The following is a 22073-nucleotide window of genomic DNA, read 5'->3' as shown; positions in this document are numbered from 1 at the left end:
TAGGTAGGCCTTAAGAAGCTCCTAGTAGCGCCTCTGCCTGGCCGCCCCGTCTGGGAAGTGAGGAGCGCCTCTGCCTGGCGGCTGTGCAACCTTCCAAGTGTGAAGTGACAGCCTTCATTGTAGAATGAATGAAGACACTGGCACTGATTATATAACACCTTGGCAGCTATCTCAAGTCGTTGATGGTGGAGGTATTGGAATTATAGAAGAAAGCAAACACACAGATTTGACTAAAGGCGATTTTGTGACTTCTTTCTATTGGCCCTGGCAAACCAAGGTTATTCTGGATGGAAATAGCCTTGAAAAGGTGATATATATATGAACGTATCTGATTTTTTTTCCCCGTATAATTCTTACTTTGTGCATTTGATATTCAGTTGTGTTTGTAATCACGGAAAAATAAAAGCATATATTAAAAAAAAAAAGAAGCTCCTAGTGTTTACTTCCTGTGCCTTTGCTGGGTGAGCTGGCTCATCTGAGACCTGTAGAGAAACCAAGCCACCCCAGTTAATCCAGACCTACAGTGATACGCAGAGCCAACTATAGAGTAGTGTTGTTGATTAAAACCCCTGAGTTTGGCCAGGTGCAGTGACTCACACCTGTAATCCCAGCACTTTGGGCGGCCAAGGTGGGCGGATCACAAGGTCAGGAGATCGAGACCATCCTGGCTAACACGGTGAAATCCCGTCTCTACTAAAAATACAGAAAATTATCCGGGCGTGGTGGCGGGCACCTGTAGTCCCAGCTACTCGGGAGGCTGACGTAGGAGAATGGCGTGAACCCAGGAGGCGGAGCTTGCAGTGAGCCGAGATGGCACCACTGCACTCCAGCCTGGGCAACAGAGCAAGATTCTGTCTCAGAAAAAAAATAAACAAAACCCTGAGTTGTCGGGTGGATTGTTATACAGCATTATTGCAGCAAGAGCTAACTGATAAAGTGCCAAGGTTTTCACAAAAGTATATGCAACAAGATGGGATTAAGACTGTCGTGGCTAAGGGAGATCAGAGAGATGGCAAACAGTAGTGTTCTTCAAATATGAATAACTTACGCCCCTTTCAACCACAAATGTTCTTGTAGACTCTCCATATGACCTTTATGTTAACTATGTACATATATAGAACTAAAGGCTGGGTATGGTGGCTCAGGCCTGTACTCCCTTGGGAGGCCAAGGTGGGAGGATCACTTGAAGCCAGAGTTGGAGACCAGCCTGGCGGGGGGGAACAAAAAACATAGCCAGGTTTGGTGGGACACACCCATCAATTTCAAAAATGGAATCATTTCAGTTGTCATATCAGAAGCTGGAGCGACAGGTAAGTCTGCATTAACAGAAAGGCTATGTGGGAGTAGAAAAGGTGGCCTCCCTGGCATGTGTCATGACACTGCAGGAGCCAGACTCTCATCCAGCCCAGGAAGGCTACCGAGAAAACGCTGCCCTCCTGCATTTCCGATTTAAACATGTCCTCAGACCTCACTGCAAATGCACCACGATGACACACAACTTGGTAGCACAGTGAGTGGAGTTTATTTTTATAATTTGTAGAAAATTGACATTTAGATTTCAAAACTTATATTACAAAATTATCAGCAGCAGTCTTAAGCATTTCAACAATGCTGACAGATTCCACTTTGCTAACACCAACAAGGCTATTATGCCATGTTGGAAAAGCAAGACTTGTTCCAAGAGGGCCTATTATTATGCACCTGCCCCACTGCTCATGACCCGTTTGTGACCGTGTCTTCTTCCATCTCTTCTTCACCATCATCAGTGGGCCCTAAAGAAAACACCAAAGCAAAAGTAGCATCAGTTTTAGAGAATCCATTCCCTTAGCATGCGAGTGTTCATTCTGTGGCCGCTGTTTGTTAGGCACTGAAGTAGGTACAAAAAGAGCAAAAGCAGCCCCTGCCTTTGAGGAGCTTATCGTCCAGGGACAGCCTAGTCTGTCTTTGGCAGGTACTGGAAGGGATGGTCAATTTCAAAGGAAAAGGGTCACAAAGGTTTCAGAATTGCTGCCTCCCACTGTAGTTGATAATAATTCATTTTTGGTGAAGGTAAAGCCTATACTCGTGCTTTTCATGGCACTACCATAGGCAAAGAAACCGGAAATACTCAAAAACATTTGGGTACCTACTACATGCCAGATACTGGCAACAGTTCAATGACTTTATTGTCTCTAAATTAGGGAAATATGGCAACAACTACCAAAAAATGTTACATTTGTTTAACAATTTATGGCAGATATTTTGCTCAATGTATTCCAGGGGAAAAAAAAGTTGTAACTCCTTCAATTGTTTGGGAAACAATTGTAATTGTTGACTTAATGTCTGACTTAACATCAGTCAGCTGAATTATTGTATTGGTTTCATCATTCCATCCGTTGCAATATGGTATTTTGATTGACGGGCATGAAGAAAATCTGGCCACACAGGCATATAGTTGGAAAAAGTAAGATTTTAACAGCCTGTGCAGATAATGATGGATGCTGTTTCTAGATACTATGCTGAAACTTGACAAATGGTAGCTTCCTCAAGGTTAGATGGCAGTGTAAAAGTCTGAAACCTTATCAATGAACTTTTCATACTCTTACTTGGTTTACCTTGTACTTTGAACAAATCTTTTACCCGTACATGATTTTGTATCATTTGGAAAACTGTGGTTCACCGACTTTTGCAGATCTTCCAAACGTTGAGCCGTGTAATTACACAACATCACAAATGTCACACCCGTTAATTCGCGTGCACATAACATTACTATTGAGTTCCCCAGAAAAGTCTTAAAGTACTGGGAAGCTGGCAGGTTACGGCAGTGGATACAAGTTTTCTAAATTTTAATTTTTGCTTCAAACCTTGAATTTTCAATTGTTTTCCCTGAAGTGACAGGCTCAGTTCATCATGTTTGAGAAGACAGGTAGCTGCCTCTCAACTGAAACAACTGCACCAGTGCGTGGAGATAACCACCTAACTCAAGAATGCAGACATGTGCACCCACTTTCTGTCACCCAGAATATCAAAGAGACGTGTGCTCGAGGAGTGATATTTAATTATCTTTACTGCTGCATCCAGGACACTCTTAAGTGAAACTAGTCTGCACTCTACCGGGAGTGCAGAGCAGGGAAGAACATAACAACTATTATTTAGGCTGCTACCTTGACTCCTACTGAGGCACCTGCAGTTCTACCCACTATTGCTCCATCAGTGCAAATGTTCATACAAAAGCAAGTAACACCTTGGTGTTACTAGAGAAAAACAGTCTTCGGCCAGGCACAGTGGCTCACGCCTGTAATCCCAGCACTTTGGGAGGCCAAGGCGGGTGGATCATGAGGTCAGGAGATCGAGACCATTCTGGCTAACATGTGTTTTTAGTAGAAACTCTGTCTCTAGTAAAAAAATACAAAGAATTAGTCAAGCATGGTGGCGGGCGCCTGTAGTCCCGGCTACTCGGGAGGCTGGGGCAGGAGAATGGCGTGAACTCAGGAGGTGGAGCTTGCAGTGAGGTGAGATTGCACCACTGCACTCCAGCCTGGGTGAGAGCGAGACTCCGTCACGAAACAACAACAACAAAGCCAGTCTTCACCTTACAGACTCCCAGAGGCCCACAAACCACAGAGAATTCCTGGTCTTAAAAAATTTCTTCTTGGCCGGGCGCGGGGCTCACGCCGTAATCCCAGCACTTTGGGAGGACGAGGCAGGCGGATCACGGGGTCAAGAGATCGAGACGATCCTGGCCAACATGGTGCAACCCTGTCTCTACTAAAAATTAATTATCCAAGCACGGTAGCAAGCGCCTGTAATCCCAGCTACTTGGGAGGCTGAGGCAGGAGAATTGCTGGAACCTGGGAGGCGGAGGTTGGCGTGAGCCAAGATCGCACCACTGTACTCCAGCCTGGGCAAAAAGAGTGAAACTCCGTCTCAAAAAGAAAAAAAAAAAATGTCTTTTTCATTTTTAGCTCCCAGCTCAAACATTATTTCCCTAGGAAACTTTCCCCAAGATAGCAGTCTAAGTGGCAGTCCCCAGTTACAATCATATCAAAACTTGTATTTCAGTATTTTTTTAATTTTATATCCCTAGTGCCCCACATGCTGCCTAGCATAAAGTAGGCATTCAAATGTTAGAACAGTTACCACTTATCAAAAACTCGCTAATGTTGAGCCTTGTGCTAAGTTCAGTCTCTTAGCCTCTCGGCAACCTTTTGAGGTTTGGTACTATTATAATCTCAGATTTAAAGACGAGGAAAGACTTGAAGAAACTCGTCCAAAGGCAGAGCTGGTGAAGCTAAGATTTGGGCCTCGGACTGCTTGGCTCTAGAGCCTGTGTTCCTAACTACTGAGCTATTATGCACACACACAAATATATATAGGGAAAAGTCCACATGGCTATCTCTAGTGTTCAGTTCACTCCATGGCTGAAGTAATGCTAGCTTCAACTTTTACATAAAACCCCCCACAGTGCTGTGACTTAACTTTCTTCATGAAATACTTTTTTTTTTTTTTTGAGCTGCAGTTTCGCTCGTTGCCCAGGCTGGAGTGCAATGGTGCGATCTTGGCTCACCACAACCTCCACCTCCCGGGTTCAAGCTATTCTCCTGCCTCAGCCTCCCGAGTAGTTGGGATTACAGGCATGCAGCACCATCCCCGGCTAATTTTATATTTTTAGTAGAGATGGGGTTTCTCCATGTTGGTCAGGCTGGTCTCGAACTCCTGACCTCAGGTGATCCGCCTGCCTCAGCCTCCCAAAGTGCTGGGATTACAGGCGTGAGCCACCGCACCCAGCCCATCAAATACTTTATCTTCAAAGAGCATTTAAAGAGATTTCATATATTAGATTTGATGTAAGGAGGCACTATTCTGGCATTCCGGAGACACAGCATCTAAATGGTTATGAGAGTTACACTTTGAGTGTAACATTAATTTGAACGTACAAAGAACACCATTTGCTCACCCGATCTGCGTTCTCTGCCAGGGATCTGACCAGACTGCAGCAACCCCTTCAGCCTCTCCACTTCAGCCAGAGTTGAAGCATTTGCTATAGCATTCTGGAGGACAGAGGGCAATGGAGATGGATGATTAACTTCAACCAAGTATCAGCTACCCAGAAAACTAAGTATCAATCACCTACAGAAATTCACAGCAACTTCTCCATCTGGAATATTAAACACTTTGGTGTTGGAGGAAGAATGTTATTGGCCCACAAAAATAAAACTAGAAGCCAAACCACAAATTTCTAAAATTGGTGAAGAGATGCAGGCCTTCTTATAAAGTAAATAATCACTCCACATGTTCTAAAACTGCAGCTAAGTGAAGTAACTATTTGGAATTATGTTACTGAATAATTTAAGGAGGCAATATTATAAAACTAGGGTCCCTAGTGATCAGTCAAAAGGATTTGCCAGACAGCAAATATTTGAAAGTAAAAATTAAGGCAAACACTGAGACAGCATACCAAGGTAAGTAACTGTTCAAAGTGATAAATGCACCCTGGAAAATGAGAAAGACAAAGCTGCCTCCACATTAATTAGCTTGTGTAATTTCAAGTCTGATCAAATAATAACTTTATGCTAGTTTTTCCTTAAACAGAAATATTGCTGTATGCTAATAACTGTGGGAAAATGAAATCTGCAATGTTCAGAACATGTTTATTATCAGCATTGTGTTCTGAACCCATCTTAGCTCGTTCCAGTCCAAGAATCCTAACACATGATTACCTTGATTGCTTCTACATCCCCTGGAGATGGCCCACCTTTCTTTTTGTCAGTTGGCAAACCAGCACCTGGATTAAAACTTAAGAGGGGGAAGAACATAACTGTTAAACCTAGACCAACAGAAGTTGCTTCTCTTTTACTTTCAAAAGCTTTTGAAAGTAATTCAACCAGTGTAGTATCTTATCTTTGTTAACAAACTGATACAAGAACTCTCTCCTTCAGAAACACCATCCAGTTCATCTTCCTATATAGAAAATAGGAGGTACATGGTATCACATGAAGACGGACTACTGAAATATTTGCTCTGCTAAGCTGGTAGAAATTTCTTGTGATGTATGGACCATTGATGTACATGGACTATAAGCACTCAAATTTAATACCACATTAAGATGTCAGAGTTTTTGGTTAATTTTGCAGGAGACGAACTGCCAGACAGATCAGATCATGTTTCTGAAGGTGAAGTAGAGTTAAGTTGGATGTCCGTGTCTTACGTTTTGCTTCTCCTGGCAATATCCTTTGCAAGCTGTGCACCCCGTTTGCCCTTGAACATTTTCTCTGCTTCCTGACGCTCCTACAGCGACACCACACACAGAGTTAATGGAAATAGGAATACCACATGCATTTAGATGCATTCCTCAGAAGACATGGAAGCCAACTCTCCTACAATACTGCGGGCTGGTGAAAATACCAAAAAGCAATTTCAAATTAAAAGAAGACACAGTGGTCTTCTTTCTTTGGTAAAACTCCCTGAAGAAAGTTCACCCTCCTAGTTCCAAGGAGGGGATCCCAGGGAACTAAGAAGGCAATAAATGAATAATAAAATAATGAATTCCTAATAAAGGGAAAAATCATTCTAACAAACAGAGCTGCACAAAAGTGGGTTACATTAAGTTCTCCACTGGGAATGTATCTAAGCAAACAATCCACTGTTAAGAATGTTCACCGTGTCCCAGCTACTCAGAGAGGCTGAGGCAGGAGAATGGCGTGAACCCGGGAGGCGGAGCTTGCAGTGAGCCGAGATTGCGCCACTGCACTCCAGCCTGGGCGACAGAGCGAGACTCCGTCTCAAAAAAAAAAAAAAAAAGAATGTTCACCGTGGCCTCAACATTTTGCAAACTTTGGAATAGCCAGCATTACATAAAAGAGCTTCAACTTAAAAGTTCTATCATAAACTCTGCTATTAGAAAAAAATTTGATGTAACATTTTCCCTCCCACTTTTATTACAAACTAATGGTAAAATTTACTCATTTAGACAATTTTAATAATCAGTAATAAAAATATAAAGAAAAACACACAACTCTATAATGACTCATAAGCACCAGATTACTACTTACTTTTAGTTTCACTTTCTGGAAATCCAGTACTCTGACTTGCGGAACTTTATAAATCACATACAGTCTGTAATGCTTCTTATTGGTTACCGGATTTCTTAGGATACTACAAGAAAAGGAATAACACAATGGCAAACTTGTTCATGGCACAGCACTCAAGAGGTCTGTTTGAATAGTCTAAGGAACCTATAAATCAACGGAACATTCACATTCTTCACATTTCAACATTGTAACAATTTAACATTAAGGAAATATATTCAATCTTTCTTTGTAAAAGGCACTTTTTTTTTTAAATTATACTTTAAGTTCTAGGGTACATGTGCACAACTTGCAGGTTTGTTACATATGCATACATGTGCCATGTTGGTGTGCTGCACCCATTAACTTGTCATTTACATTAGGTATATCTCCTAATGCTTTCCCTCCCCCCTCCCCCCACCCCACAACAGGCCCCGGTGTGTGATGTTCCCCTTCCTGTGTCCAAGTGTTCTCATTGTTCAATTCTCGCGTATGTGTGAGAACATGCGGTGTTTGGTTTTTTGTCCTTGCGATAGTTTGCCGAGAATGATGGTTTCCAGCTTCATCCATGTCCCTACAAAGGACATGAACTCATCCTTTTCTATGGCTGCATAGTATTCCATGGTGCGTATGTGCCACATTTTTTAATTAACTGATTACATTAAGGTCAAGGCTGGTAAAAGTAATGTTATTTCAAAGGGCTTCATTCATTTTGTCACAATATGTAATTCCCATACCTTAGGTAAGTCAGCGATTTGAGAGATGCCAGAGGGTCCAGATCACCCTGCAAAGTAACAGCCACAGGTAAGAACACGAATACCACATGCTATTTTGAGATTCTGAAATGGACAGTGCTTTTGAAGCAAGTTGTCTTTTAATTATTTACTTAATTTTTACTCTCTAGCACCAAGCCCAATACTAGCACATCACAAATGTTTAAATAATTTCTACTGGTGAATACATTTGAGCTTCTTAAACTTAAAATCTTGGCATTAACAGCTTCTGTCTCAATAGCAGGAGATAAAAAATTGCTTTCCTACAGGAATCTCAAAGTGGCTGCTGAGCAATGATTTGGAAAAGAAAACAATGGCAAAGCCGATAGGACTCTGGAGCAACCTATTCACACTGGGAACTGCAAACAAGAATCTTGGTGTAAGGTGGGCTTTCCTGCTAGCGCCAGCTTCAGTGTCTAAGAACGACAAATGCATACTGTCTTTTGAAAGAAGGTACATTTATCCTAGCTGCCCCTGCGAATCTCTTTAAATAAAATTTGCAAGGACAAGGAATAGTATAGTTTAAAAATGACTGAATTAATGGAAAGAAGGCAGGGTGATTTTTTTTTTTTTTTTTTTTTTTGAGATGGAGTCTCACATTGTTGCCCAGGCTGGAGTGCAGTGGCGCGATCTCGGCTCACCACAAGCTCCGCCTCCCGGATTCACACCAATCTCCTACCTCAGCCTCTCGAGTAGCTGCGACTACAGGTGCCTGCCACCACGCCCGGCTAATTTTTTTTTTTTGTATTTTTAGTAGAGATGGGGTTTCACCGTATTAGCCAGGATGGTCTTGATCTCCTGACCTCGTGATCCGCCCACCTTGGCCTCCCAAAGAGCTGGGATTACAGGCGTGAGCCACCACGCCCGGTTGGCAGGGTGATTTTTTAATCTTCTCCAATTGTTCCATAAAACATAGTGCAATAAGGATAGCAAAAAACCAAAAATCTATGGTCAACAGCTACAACTAAGCTAGATGGCAAGACATTCTCCAACAACTCTAAAATAGGAACAAGTAGAGACAACCCATTTTGAGAGCAACAAGGCTTGCAGGGTGACGGCCTTTGTATAGGAAGAAGCAGAGGGGAGGTGAGGAGCCATCTGACAAACTGGAGAACGCCAGTGACAGAAAAGCAGGCCCAAGACCAGCATGTTCCAATAATGACTACAGGGGTCTGTGATAAGGGCTGCAGGGGCAAGAGCAATTTGGGCCCTCACTCTTAACAGATATCATGTCCCAACACGGCCCTGCCCTGAAGAGAAACTGCTGGAACAGACGCAAATTGGGTAGATGGTGGAGAAGGGGTGTGTGTGCGCAAGAGGCACAAGGAGAAAAAAAGTACAGATAAAAACAGGGAGAGCAGAGCCAGAAATTCTCAAAAAGCAAGCTGCCGTCTTCAAATATGTCACAAAAACCACCAGAGGGAGCTCTAGAGCTTGATACGGTTTTACCCCCACTGAAGATGATCCAAAAAGGAATAAAGAACAAAGTGGTAACATTTGTTACATACACAGTGTAAAACATAATGGTGATGTAGTGATGGGTTTCAAAAAAGAATAAATATGTAACAAGCTGAAGAGTGCTGAAATGTTGAAGGTCACTGTACTGTATTGTTTAGGAGGGTAAAGGTGTCAAAGTTTAAAATTAAATGTTGAAGGTCATGGTACAGTGATCTTAACATTTAATTTTAAACTTTTATAAATATGTGTGTTTTAATTCCTAGGATGCTAACTCAAGACTGAAAGAGAGTAAGTAATTTCTAAACCATTAGAAGGAAAAATGGAATGACAGAAGGAGAGCATGTACAATAAAGGAGAGAAAAAGGATTAAAGAATTGGTGGGACAAACAAAGCCCCAGAACAGAGAGAAGACCAACTGGAACACACTAGTAATTACAATAAACGTAAACAGACTAAATATAAGTAATTCACTTAAAAGAGCTTTCAGACTGGATTGTAAAAAATTCCAACCAGAGCCGGGCGCGGTGGCTCACGCCTATAATCCCAGCACTTTGGGAGGCTAAGGTGGGTGGATCACAAGGTCGGGAGTTTGAGACCAGCCTGACCAACATGGTGAAACTCCGTCTCTACTAAAAAAAAAAATACAAAAATTAGCCAGATGTGATAGCGCCCACCTGTAATCCCAGCTACTCGGCAGGCTGAGGCAGCAGGAGAATCACTTGAACCCGGGAGGCAGAGGTTGCAGTGAGCCGAGATCTCGCCACTGCGCTCCAGCCACTCCGCCTCAAAAAAAAAAAAAAAAGAAAAAGAAAAAAAAAAAAATTCCAACCATACAGTTTTCAAGAGATAAATCTAAAACACAAGAGGTACAGAAAAGCTGAAAGTAAATTTTGGATGGAAAAAGATTTATCATGCATATAACCAACCAAAACAAAGATTACCTTGAGGTAAAAGAAACCTCAAGGTAAACAGCATTAATAGAGATCGAGGGTCACAACATAATAAAAAGGTTCCATTCACCAGAAAGATATGAATAATTTAAAATTTGTATGTATCAAATAAGGCAACTTCAAAATATACAAAACTAAAATCGACAGAACTTCAGGGACAGTCAAATCCACTACCATGCTGTGAGACTCTAACACACCTCTCTCAGTAACTGATAAGCCCAACAGTCTTCATTTTTGGAAAGAGCTTTAATAAAATACAACTATTATTTCTCTAACAGCACCTATCATGAGACACATTGCCTATAAATATGTATTTCGGGTTGAATACTTCACACACTTCAGAAGGGACATGGCCATGGACCAGTGCCTTCTGATGTTTGTAGTCAAGCATCTCCTTGAGAATCTGAAGGATGCTATGGACCTTGTCCACAAGGAAAGGAACACAGTTCATTCTCAACAATCAGGAAAATACGGGAGGAAGGTTAGGTCACAAAATTCAGTTATACGATTTTTTTTCTTTTTTTTTTTTTTTTGAGATGAGGTCTTGCACTATTGCCCAAACTGGAGTACAGAGGCATGATCATGTCTCACTGCAGCCTCGATTGATGGCTAGGGCTCAAGCGATCCTCCCACTTCAGCCTCTGGAATACCTGAGACCACAGATGCACGCTACCACATCTGGCCTTTTTTTTTTTTTTTTGAGACGGAGTCTCGTTCTTTGCCCAGGCTGGAGTGCAGTGGCACGATCTCGGCTCATTGCAACCTCTGCCTCCTGGGTTCAAGCAATTCTCCTGTCTCAGCTTCCCGAGACGCTGGGATTACAGGCACCCACCACCATGCCTGGCTAATTTTTGTATTTTTAGTAGAGATGGGGTTTCACCATATTGCCCAGGCTGGTCTTGAACTCCTGACCTCATGATCCGCCCGCCTCGGCCTCCCAAAGTGCTGAGATTACAGGCATGAGCCACTGCACCCGGCCTTTTTAAAAAAAATTACTTATAGAGAGAGACGAGGTCTCACTATGTTGCCCAGGCTGGTCCAGAACTCCTGGGCTCAAGTGATCCTCCCACCTTGGCCTCCCAAAGTGCTTGGATTACAGGCATGAGCTACGGCACCTGGCCTACAATGTAAATTCAAGCATCCAGTGTTTAAGTGAAGAATTTAGGTTACAAAACAATATACAGGATCTCAATTCTGTTAAAAATTGGATACACAGAGCAGAAATTTAAAAAGCATAAAAACAGTTCCAAGTGGATTGTTCACCTCATGTGAAGAGTAAAACAAGGTTTCTAGACTAGAACTGTTCAGCAAGATTTAATGCACATCAGATATGTAATCTAAAATTTTCTAGTAGCCATGTTAAAATAAACAGGTGAAACTAATTTCAATAATATGCCATTTAACCTATTATCCAAAACATTATCATTTCAACATCGATATAAAAAAATTACTGAGTTTCCTTTTTTTTTTGCACTTAAGTCTTTGAAATCCAGTGTGCATTTTATAGTTCTAGCACATCTCAATTATGAGTAGCCACCTGTAGGTACTGGTACTATATTGAACACTGCAATTCTAGAAAACAACATAGGAGTTTATAACCCTGGAATGGGGGAAATTTAAACATCAAAAGGGCTACAATAAAGAAAAAGATTGATACATTGGACTGCACCTAAATTAGGAACTTCTCTAACAAGACATCCTAAGTCAAAAGGCAAGTAAGAGTAGGAAAATATTTGCAGTATACAGCTGCAGAACCCAAAAGGCCCAGATCCTGAATTAAGAAAAAGACAAGAGGATACTGAGATCATTTTCTATGAGATTTTCTAGATTTTGTAAATTTTCTGTAGGAAGCACATAGTACCTTTAACCCCACCCACCAAATACATTTACCTTCTGTGCAACTTACCAGTTCCACGAGACTATTATTGGTGAGAATGAGTTCTGTCAGACACGGCAGAGCCTGATCAAGTCCCTCACCTATACGGCTAAGATAAAAATAGAGTCTCAGTAAAAGTGAAAATTAAATAAGCTAACAATTTTATCTACCTCCTTGCTCAGAGGATCTCAGAGAGATACTTACAGATCCTTCTTCCAACACCCTGACAAAGAGGAAACAAAGCAAAAAGAAGAACCCACTTCTGAGGCCACAGGGTCGGCAACAGAAGTGGGATTTTAGACACTGCCTGGAGCTAATTCTACTGTCATACCATCTAGTGGAACCTGAGAAAAGGTGCAACTCCTGGATGGCACAAACTACTTAACTCACTTCATGATTTTTTGTGCAGGCAGCACAGAAATACAAATAATTCTGGATTCCCAGCTCAGGTACAAGACACAACAACTATACTATAGGGGAATGGTAACCTATGAGAAATATTTCTATCTGAAGGAAATCCCGCTCACCACCCAGTACTTTTAAAGACATTATCTATACACCAAGTGCTTTTTTTCCAATAAAGTTTACACAGAACTGATGAAGGCAGGGTCAAAAAAGATCTCAATTTCAATAAGTAACAGTCTAGAAATTAGTTGCTGTTAAAAAAAAAACAGCAGAGACGCTCAGTCAAAAGTACAATTGTTACCTTTATATATCCTTTTACTATGACCCCTTTAATAATTGTTTTAGAAGGCAAAATGTATACAAAGCAACATGTTTTTAATTAGAAACTTACCACGAAAATAAAAATACATGATTTCTGAACAGCACAAGTAAGACTAGACTAATGCCAGGTCCATCTTCAGATCTCTATAGGAAAGTTAAAGACTAGACTAATGCCAGGTTCATCTCTGGATCTCTATAGGAAAGTGAAAGACTAGACTAAAGCCAGGTTCATCTCTGGATCTCTATAGGAAAGTGAAGTTCATTTCTCATTTTAAGAAAAAACATGTATTGAATGTGGCTTCCATTATGGAAAAAATATTTTTAAAAAAAATATAAAAAAAAAAGAAAAAGAAAAAGAAACATGTAGGTTTAACTGGTAGCACGTGCTACAACTTCTTCAGGGAACACTGCAACATTTACCCTAGGTGGAAAAAATTACTTTCCCCTATGGACACTTACCATATTCTGTTGTTGTTCACTAACAATGTTTTCAGTCTTCTCAACAAAGGAAAACCATCCAGTTTCCTGATCTCGTTGTCAGAAAAATCAATAGCATCAAACTGGTCTAACGTAGCACCTAGATTTTCAATGACGGGAATTTTATACCCTATAAAATGGAGGAAAAAAACACACAAGAGGTATTAATATAACTAAATAGCTGCCCCTTAAAGCATTAGCAGTATTTCATAGTATCTGACTCCAGGCTTTGATTTATTTAGGAAGTATTACCTAGCACCTATGTCATGTCACGCATGACTTGCCGCTGTTTAAGATACTAGAGAGAAAACGCTGAACGAGTCTCAAGTCCCCAGTGCCATGAAGCTTACAATCTGATAACAACAAGGACAAGGACAATTAATAATGGGTGATATAGGTAGCTAGTATTTATAAGAACATTTACAGGGTGCCTCACACTGTTCTAAGTCGTTTGGGCTAGTTAAGTGGAATCGGCGCAACAGGAATTTACGCTTTGAGCTGCTTAGTCTCAGTGCCCAAACAGCGTTCAAACATTGTGACAACAGTTCTCCACTCTTGCATCTCCACAGGCCAGATTCTTAGAACCCATCAGAAGAGCCTCAACATATCACGACAGTTCTCCCTCCCCTCCCCCAGCTCTAATTCAGAATTGAAGATCAATGGTTTACATACAGTAATAAATCTGTGAACACTCAAATGTTAATTTGTCTAATTTGGGCATAATTATTGTGTTAGGAACTACAAGAAATATTCCGAAGAAGCAAGGTCTACTAAAAAAAGAACTTACCCAAAGTTAAAGGACACAATTCAGAGCTGTACTACCCGTACTGCATCAAAATACGTATTCTCAACACTGCACGTACTCCATAAAGAGAAATGGAAGATCATCAAAAGTGGTGAGTTGGGCCGGGTGCAGTGGCTCAAGCCTGTAATCCCAGCACTTCAGGAGACCAAGGCGGGCTGATCACCTGAGGTCGGGAGTTCGAGACCAGCCTAACCAACATGGGGAAACCATGTCTTTACTAAAAATACAAAAAATTAGCCGGGCGTGGTGGCGCATGCCTGTAATCCCAGCTACTCGGGAGGTTGGGGCAGGAGAATCGCTTTAACCCAGGAGGCGGAGGTTGCAGTGAGCCGACATTGCGCCACTGCACTCCAGCCTGGGCAACAAGAGCGAAACTCCGTCTCAAAAAAAAAAAAAAAAAAAAAAAAAAAAAAGTGGTGAGTTGCTCTTGAACTGAACCTTTCTCTAAGAAACTTAATTTCAACAAAATAAAAATACTGGAGGCCGGGCGCGGTGGTTCACGTCTGTAATCCCAGCACTCTGGGAGGCCAGCGGAGGAGGATCACTTGACGTCAGGAATTAGACACCAGCCTGACCAACATGGCGAAACCCCGTCTCTACTAAAAATACAAAAATCAGCCAGGCGCGGTGGCTCACGCCTGTAATCCCAACTACTTGGGAAGCTTGAGGCACCGGATCACTTGAACCGGGGAGGCGGAGGTTGCAGTGAGCCGAGATCACGCCACTGCACTCCAGCTGGGGCGAAAGAGCGAGACTCCATCTCAACACAACGCAACACAAAACACTGGGATTTCCCAAAGGGCAGTAAGAAATCTAAGCAGATCCCGCAGCGATGCTGCTTCCAGGCCATAGGTTCCCGTGGGAACAAATCTCAGGCTACGACAGCACGGTCTTATCCTCAGAGAAGCTGCTCTATCACGTCCTCTTTAAAGCCGCCTCCTGAAATGCCAACTAGCTAGCTGCCCTCCCAATATCTTACCAAGTCTTGCTAAAGTTGAAATAGTACAGGAATCTGAAAAATGGCGAGCGCTTCCACAACTTACGCACAGCACCCGGCAGTGCAAGCCTGGCTGACACAGTTCAATTTTTAAAACGTCTTCATATAGGGGAAACGCCAGACAATTAAAGCTACTAAGTAGAAAATACCGGAGGAAACGATCGCGTTGTTCGGGGACTTCGTTTCCTCCCTCATATTAGGAATAATGAACACATATCCTATCTACGCTCAAAATATCATCTGGCGGCAAGTATTAGGAACCCATCACTCGCCCTGCACTGGCGTTACAACCGTTACTGCGCCGCTCTTCCGGGCCCCCAAACAGAGCCAGCTGCGGACACCCAGGCAAGGCCTCACGGGGCCCCACGAGTCTGCACCAGGAAGTGATGAAGTCACCCGGGCCTGTCGAGGCACGGCGGTAACAGAAGCCTCCCAACAGCTTAACGGGATGCTCATTTGGCAACAACGGCAAGAATCAGGCCCGGCGTTCCCTGCGCAGCCCGGTCGGAGCCCAGACAACCGGCCCGCGGGCCAAGCTCCGGCCTTCGGTGCACGCGGCAAAGCGCGTATAACAAGGCGGCTCGGTGCCGCCTGCGGACTGGCCGCCCACGCCCCCGGACTCACCCCGGAGGTCCAGCTCCCGGTCGCGCACCGCGTTGGTGTACTGCGCCGCCTGCTCGATCAGCTCCGCCGTCAGCTTCACCATCCTGCAGCCTCCCGTTTCCCCGCTCTGTGGAAAGCCCGTAGCCTCCCGCCAGCGAGACGTCCCAGCGTGCCCCGCGCCCCGACGCCAGGCAGCACCAATCGCAGCCGCCGAGTGCGCGCGCAGCTCGACCGCCAGGCCGAAGCAATCGAAGAGCCACGCCTCCGGGGTCGTTCTTGCCGGAAGTCGTGGCGCGCGCGCAGGGGATGTGTCTGGTTCTGCGTTCTTTCCTGGGGTGTGTTTGGAGTCTGGAGGACCCCTGATTCCAGACGTTGGTATTTAAAAGTTAAGGCGAATGTGGAAACACCCGAGGGGAACTTTCTCATGCATTAGCGCACCTTGAGGTGGGAGGGGAAGCTGTGACCGTCCTCCCTCCCGCAGCCGTCGCGGGAACCCGTGGGGTTCAGTGAAGGGTCCAGGAGTTCAGGTACCCGTCCCGGGCCTGGGCCTTGACTCCGGGCTAGTGTGAGATCCCGGGCTAGGTGGCCCGCCTGGGGCAGGTCGCCGGAACAACCCCACCGCCCCGCAAGTCCAACCCGGCCTCGGGCACGGTAGGGTTTGCGGTTAAGCTTGTGGCCTTTAGACTTCTGAATATTCATATGCATAACGTGTGATATACATAAAAGTGTGTATATCAGGAATTTACAGAGTGATTAATGACTAGAGTGAACACAACTGCGTAGCCGACACCGGGATCCAAAAAACCACTATTCTGAAAGCCTCCCTCTTTCCCAAAGGCAACCGCGAACTCAACACTACAGATTCCGTTTGCTTGCTTTTGATATAAATAGAATCATGCAGTATGCTTTTTTTTGGCCTAGTTTCTTGGAGTCTATATTATCTCTGGAGTCCATCCAGGTTGCATACAGAGATGGTTTGTTTGCTTTCGCTGCTGAAGAGAACTCCACTGTATATATTATACCATAAATTACTTATTCTGCTGTTGATGGACATCAAAGTTGTTTTCAGTTTAGGGCTATTCTGAGTAATGCTGCTATGGATTTTCTGGTACGTGGATCTCATGCACATTTGCATGAGTTTCTCCTGGAGCGGAACTGCTGGGACATAGGGTATGATATCTATCAATAAGTAATGCCCAACAGTTTTGCTAAGAGGCTGAAATAATATACACACTCCAGCGGTGTGTAAGGGTTTTCATGGCTTCCAGCTTCAGCCTTGTTGGCATTTTAAGTCTATAGCTATTCTGATGGGTGTGTGGTGGTATTGCACTACTGCTTTGCTTTGCTTTTCTCTAATAACTAATGAAGCTGAGAACCTTCTCATGTGTATGGTGCCCATTCTGATAGCTTCCTTTGTTAAGTGTTCTTTCGAGTCCCTGGCTCATTTTTTTTCCTTATGGAGTTGTCTGCCTTTTTTCTTACTGATTTGTGGAATTTCTTTATATGTTAGGGATATGAACACACTGTGGCTTGCCTTTTCACTCTTAATGGTGTTGATGATTAGAATTTTTTTTTTTTTAGACAGGGTCTCACTGTGTCACCTAGGCTGGAGTGCAGTGGTGCCATCAGGACTCACTGCAGCCTTGACCTCTCAGGCTCAAGAGGTCCTCCCACCTCAGCCTCCCAAATAGCCGGGACTATAGGCACAGGTCAGCAGGCCTGGCTAACTTCTGTATTTTTTGTAGAGACAAGGTTTTGACATGTGGCCCAGGCTGGTCTCCAACTCCTGAGCTCAAGTGATCCACCTGCCTCGGACTCCCACAGTGCTGGGATTACAGGTGTGAGGCACCTCGCCTGGCTGAGAAATTTCCAGTTTTTATGTCGTTCAATTATTTTCTTTAGGTTAGTGGATTGGGTGTGTGTGCATGTGCATGTGCCTTAAGAAATCTTCCCTTACCCCCGTCGTATTTTCCTATGTGATCTACTAGACGATTGTTTTGCCTTTCACATTTAGTTCTAGAATCCACCCGGAGATGATTCTCCTTGAACTTTTATTGAAGTATGATATACATATAGAAGAATGCAAACTGAACACACCCAACCAACTAGCATCCTCGTAAGAACAGGACATTGCCACATTCCAGAAGCCCTCCTGTCTTCATCTAGTCACCACCCTTGCCCCAAGGGTAACCATTATCCTGACATCTTGTATAGATTTGCTTTGCCTAGTTTCGTATTTATGCAAATGAAGTACCTTACATATTTTTTGCTTAACATTATGTTTGTGTGTAGATGTAGTTCATTTATTCTCACTGTAATACGGTATTTCATTGTGAATGTTTTACAATTTACTTATCCATTCTGCTGTTGATGAACATTTGGGTAATTTTCACTCTGGAGCTTTTATATTATAAATAGTGTACCTACAAACACAATAATGTGTATCTTCATGTGAACACATATACTGATATACACCCCGGGATGGAATTACTGGGTCATAGGGTTTACTTATGTTCAGCTTAAGTAGGACATAGTTTTCCAAAGTGGTTGTACCAACTTAAACTCCTTGCTAACGTTTAGTATTGTCTGTCTTTTTAATCTTAGCCATTCTGGTAGATAGGTAATGGTATGAAATTGTGGTTTTAACTGTATTTCCCTAATTACTAACACAGTTGAGAACTTTAAAAAATATATTTATGTTCATTTGGATAACCTCTTTAATGAAGTGTCTGCTTAGGTGTTTTGCCCATTTTTCTATTGGGCTTTATTTTTTTTTTAAACTGATCTGTAGGAGCTCTTTATATTTTTTCAATAAGAACCTTGTGAGCTATGTCTGTGGTGACTATCTTCCCCCTGTGGCTTGGGTTTTCACTCTCTTAATGGTATCTTTTGATGAATAGAGGTTCTTCATTGTAATACAGTCTGATTTATGAACCTTTCCCTATACAGTTAATGGTTTTCGAGTATGCTTTGAGAAACTTTTGCCTACTCCATAATTATATTTTCTTTAAAAGCTTTCTTCTTCCACCTTGTGCATTTAGATCTGCAGTCTCTCTGGCATAGATTTTTGTGCATAGTCTAAGGTAGGGAAGAAGATATATTTTTCCCCATATGGATATTTGGTTGACCCAGCACCATTTATCGAAAAGACCATTTTTTCCCCCATTGCTCTGCAGAGCAACTCTTTTCAAAAATCAAGTGTCCAAATATGTGAGGGCCTGCTTCTGAACTAGCTATTCTGTTCCATGGGTTTAGTCAGCTATCCTTGCAGAATACAAGCTTTAGAAAAAGACTTGGTATTTGTCCCTCAAAAAAAGCTCCCATTTTTTCCTCAGATTATCTAGTAGTTATCTGATTATTCTAATCCTTTGCATGTGAACATAAATGGTAGATATGTCTTGTATCTGAAAAAGCACCCATGATTTGATTTGTATTGTGCTGGATCTGTAGATGAATTTGGAGAGAATTAATATCTTTACAATATTAAGTATTCCAATCAATGGGCATATTATAACCCTACATTTATTGAGCTACTCTTTAATTTCAGTAGCATCTTACAGATTTTGTGTCGAGGCCTTGTATATCCTTTACTAGATTGTCTAGATATTTAATAGATTGTCTAGATATTTGATAGATTGTCTAGATATTTGATAGATTGTCTAGATATTTGATAGTCTAGATATTTAATAGATTGTCTAGATATTTGATAGTTTTTGATGCTACTGTAAATAGTATCTTTTGTTTAAAAACTCCATTTTCTTTTGAGACGGAGTCTCGCTCTGTCGCCCAGGCTGGAGTGCAGTGGCGCAGTCTCGGCTCACTGCACTGCAAGCTCCACCTCCCAGGTTCACGCCATTCTCCTGCCTCAGCCTCTCCGAGTAGCTGGGACTACAGGCGCCCGCCACCACGCCCGGCTAATTTTTTTTTTTTTTTTGTATTTTTAGTAGAGACGGGGTTTCACTGTGGTCTCGATCTCCTGACCTCGTGATCCGCCCGCCTCGGCCTCCCAAAGTGCTGGGATTACAAGCGTGAGCCACCGCGCCCGGCCTCCATTTTCTGATCATTAGTTTTGATATATTTAAATACAGCAGATTTCTGTATATTGGCATTACATCCAGCGATCTTGTGAAATTTACTTATTAATTATAATAGTTTCTCTGTAACCATTCTTGTGGATTTTCTACATACATAACCATGCTATTTGAGAATAATGATAGTTGGCTGGGCGTGGTGGCTCATGTCTGTCATCCCAGCACTATGGGAGGCTGAGGTGGGTGGGTCACCTGAGGTCAGGAGTTTGAGACCAGCCTGGCCAACATGGTGAAAACCCACCTCCACTAAAAATACAAAAATTAGCCGGGTGTGGTGGCACGTACCTGTAATCCCAGCTACTTGGGAGGCTGAGGCACGAGAATCACTTGAATCAGGGAGGCAGAGGTTGCAGTGAGTGGAGATCATGCCATTGCACTCCAGCCTGGGCAACAGAGTGAGAGTCGGTCTCAAAAAAAAAAAAAAAAAAAAAGATAGTTTTATTTCCTCCTTTCCAGTTATTATACTGGTTCTGTATTTTTTGCCCTGTTACACTGGCTGGGATCTCTGCATAATGTTGAACAGTGGTAGTAGTGGACATGCTTTGGCAGGTATCACTTCATAGCCCAGAAAAAAACCCTAACCAATGATCGTTAACATCACCAATACTGGAACAGATCGTGTACTCCCTGCTAGAATGCAGTGAGAACACAGAATCAGTCTGTGAGATTCCTCTCAAAGATGCATGACTTAAAACGTGAGGAAACCTCAGACAAGTGCACACCGAAGGACAACCTGCAAATAACTGGCCTATAGTCTCTAAAAGGTTCCGGATGATGAGGCAAGGAAAGACTGAGGAACTGCCAGATGGAAGAACATTAAAGAGACATGATGACTAAGTGAAAAATGTGTTTCTAAACCAGACCGTTTTGCTAAGAACTTTATTGGGACAACTGGCAGAACTAGAATTCAGTCAGAGGGTTAGATGGTAATAACATATCGATATTAATTTCCTGAGTCTGATGGCTGTGCAGGAGAATGTTGTTGTTTATAGGAAATACGCACTAAAGTATTGGGGGGAGGGGTCATAGGGTATATCAGCAACTTACTCTCAAATTGGGAGGGAATTTCTTTGTATTGTACTTGGAACTTTTTTGCTTTTTGAGATGGAGTCTCACTCTGTTGCCCGGGCTGGAGTACAGTGGTGGAATCTCAGCTCACTGCAACTTCCGCCTCCTAGGTTCAAGTGATTCTCATGCCTCAGCCTCTCGAGTAGTTGGGATTACAGGCGCTCACCACCATGCCTGGCTAATTTTTATATTTTTAGTAGAGACGGGGTTTTGTCATGTTTGCCAGGCTGATCTTGAGCTCCTGACCTCAAGAAGTGATTTCCTTTGCCCCCGTCCCTGCCTCGGACTCCCCAAGTGCTGGGATTACAGGCCTGAACCATCACACCTGCCCCGTCACTGCAACTTTTGTTTAACTAAAAAAACTAAAAAAGTTAAACAAAATAACTAAAGAATTAAAATAACTTTAACAAGTTAAAATAACTAAAAAAATTAAAATAACAAGTTAAAATAACTGAAAAATAAAATAACTTAAAAGTTAAACAAAATAACTAAAAAATTAAACAAAATAACTAAAAATGTTAAACAAAATAACTAAATAATGAAAAAAGTTAAACAAAATAAAACCTAAACTTCATTTAATTCCAGAGAGGACCACCAGGTGGAGTCCTTAGGCCGGAGAGCTGGTTTTAACTTGGGGCCCTTCTGTTGCTGTGTTTAAAAAAAAAAAAAAAAGAGTGGGGTGGTATCTCTTTACTTTAAAAAGGGAAAGTTGTACAAGTTTCCCTTCAGCATAGGAACAGGGACAGAAATGAAACCATATGTGGTTTTATTCATTTAGGGTATCTCTACGAAGTTGCAAACAATTTTCTTTTTTGATTCCATTTCTTGTGGCCAGAATTTCTCAACCTCGGCACTACTGACATTTCGGTCTGGACAGTTCTTTGTCATGGGGGCTGCTGTGCATTGTAGGGTGCGTAGCAGCATTCCTGGCCTCCACCCACTGGATGTGAGTACATCCTTCCAGTTATGACAACCCAAAATGTCTCCAGACGTTGCCAAATGTCCCCTGGAAGACAAAAATCATCCCTGGTTGAGAACCACTATTTTGGCAACAGGATGTTCTCTGCCCCGGGCACTTTGGTTCCTCTTGTTTCAAAAGGGAGGCTAAGCTATCTGGTCACCCTTAGTGTGGCTGGTCTGTAGTGGTGAGGGGCTTTGGATGGTGGGACTGAACCCTAGGATCTAAGGTGTGTGCTCCGTGCT

The 22073-nt window shown here is 42.6% G+C and overlaps 1 protein-coding gene across 1 annotated transcript; it reads right to left on the bottom strand.

The window, feature by feature from the left end:
- Positions 1-1499: 1499 nt before the first annotated feature.
- SNRPA1 (small nuclear ribonucleoprotein polypeptide A') lies at positions 1500-15887 on the bottom strand. Its single transcript, XM_032174809.2, has 9 exons — positions 15733-15887; positions 13289-13436; positions 12134-12212; positions 7784-7830; positions 7032-7134; positions 6188-6267; positions 5700-5775; positions 4937-5030; positions 1500-1772 (listed from the first exon to the last, which is right to left on the bottom strand). The coding sequence occupies exons 1-9, from the start codon at positions 15812-15814 to the stop codon at positions 1714-1716; spliced, it is 768 nt and encodes a 255-aa protein (XP_032030700.1). The 5' UTR covers positions 15815-15887; the 3' UTR covers positions 1500-1713.
- Between the last annotated feature and the right edge of the window lie 6186 nt (positions 15888-22073).

This window comes from Hylobates moloch, unplaced genomic scaffold (genome assembly GCF_009828535.3).
Source record: "Hylobates moloch isolate HMO894 unplaced genomic scaffold, HMol_V3 SCAFFOLD_14, whole genome shotgun sequence".
In the NCBI taxonomy this organism is placed as follows: domain Eukaryota; kingdom Metazoa; phylum Chordata; class Mammalia; order Primates; family Hylobatidae; genus Hylobates; species Hylobates moloch.
The sequence above is the reverse complement of the archived record's forward strand: the minus strand, read 5'-3'. Positions and strand labels throughout refer to the sequence as shown.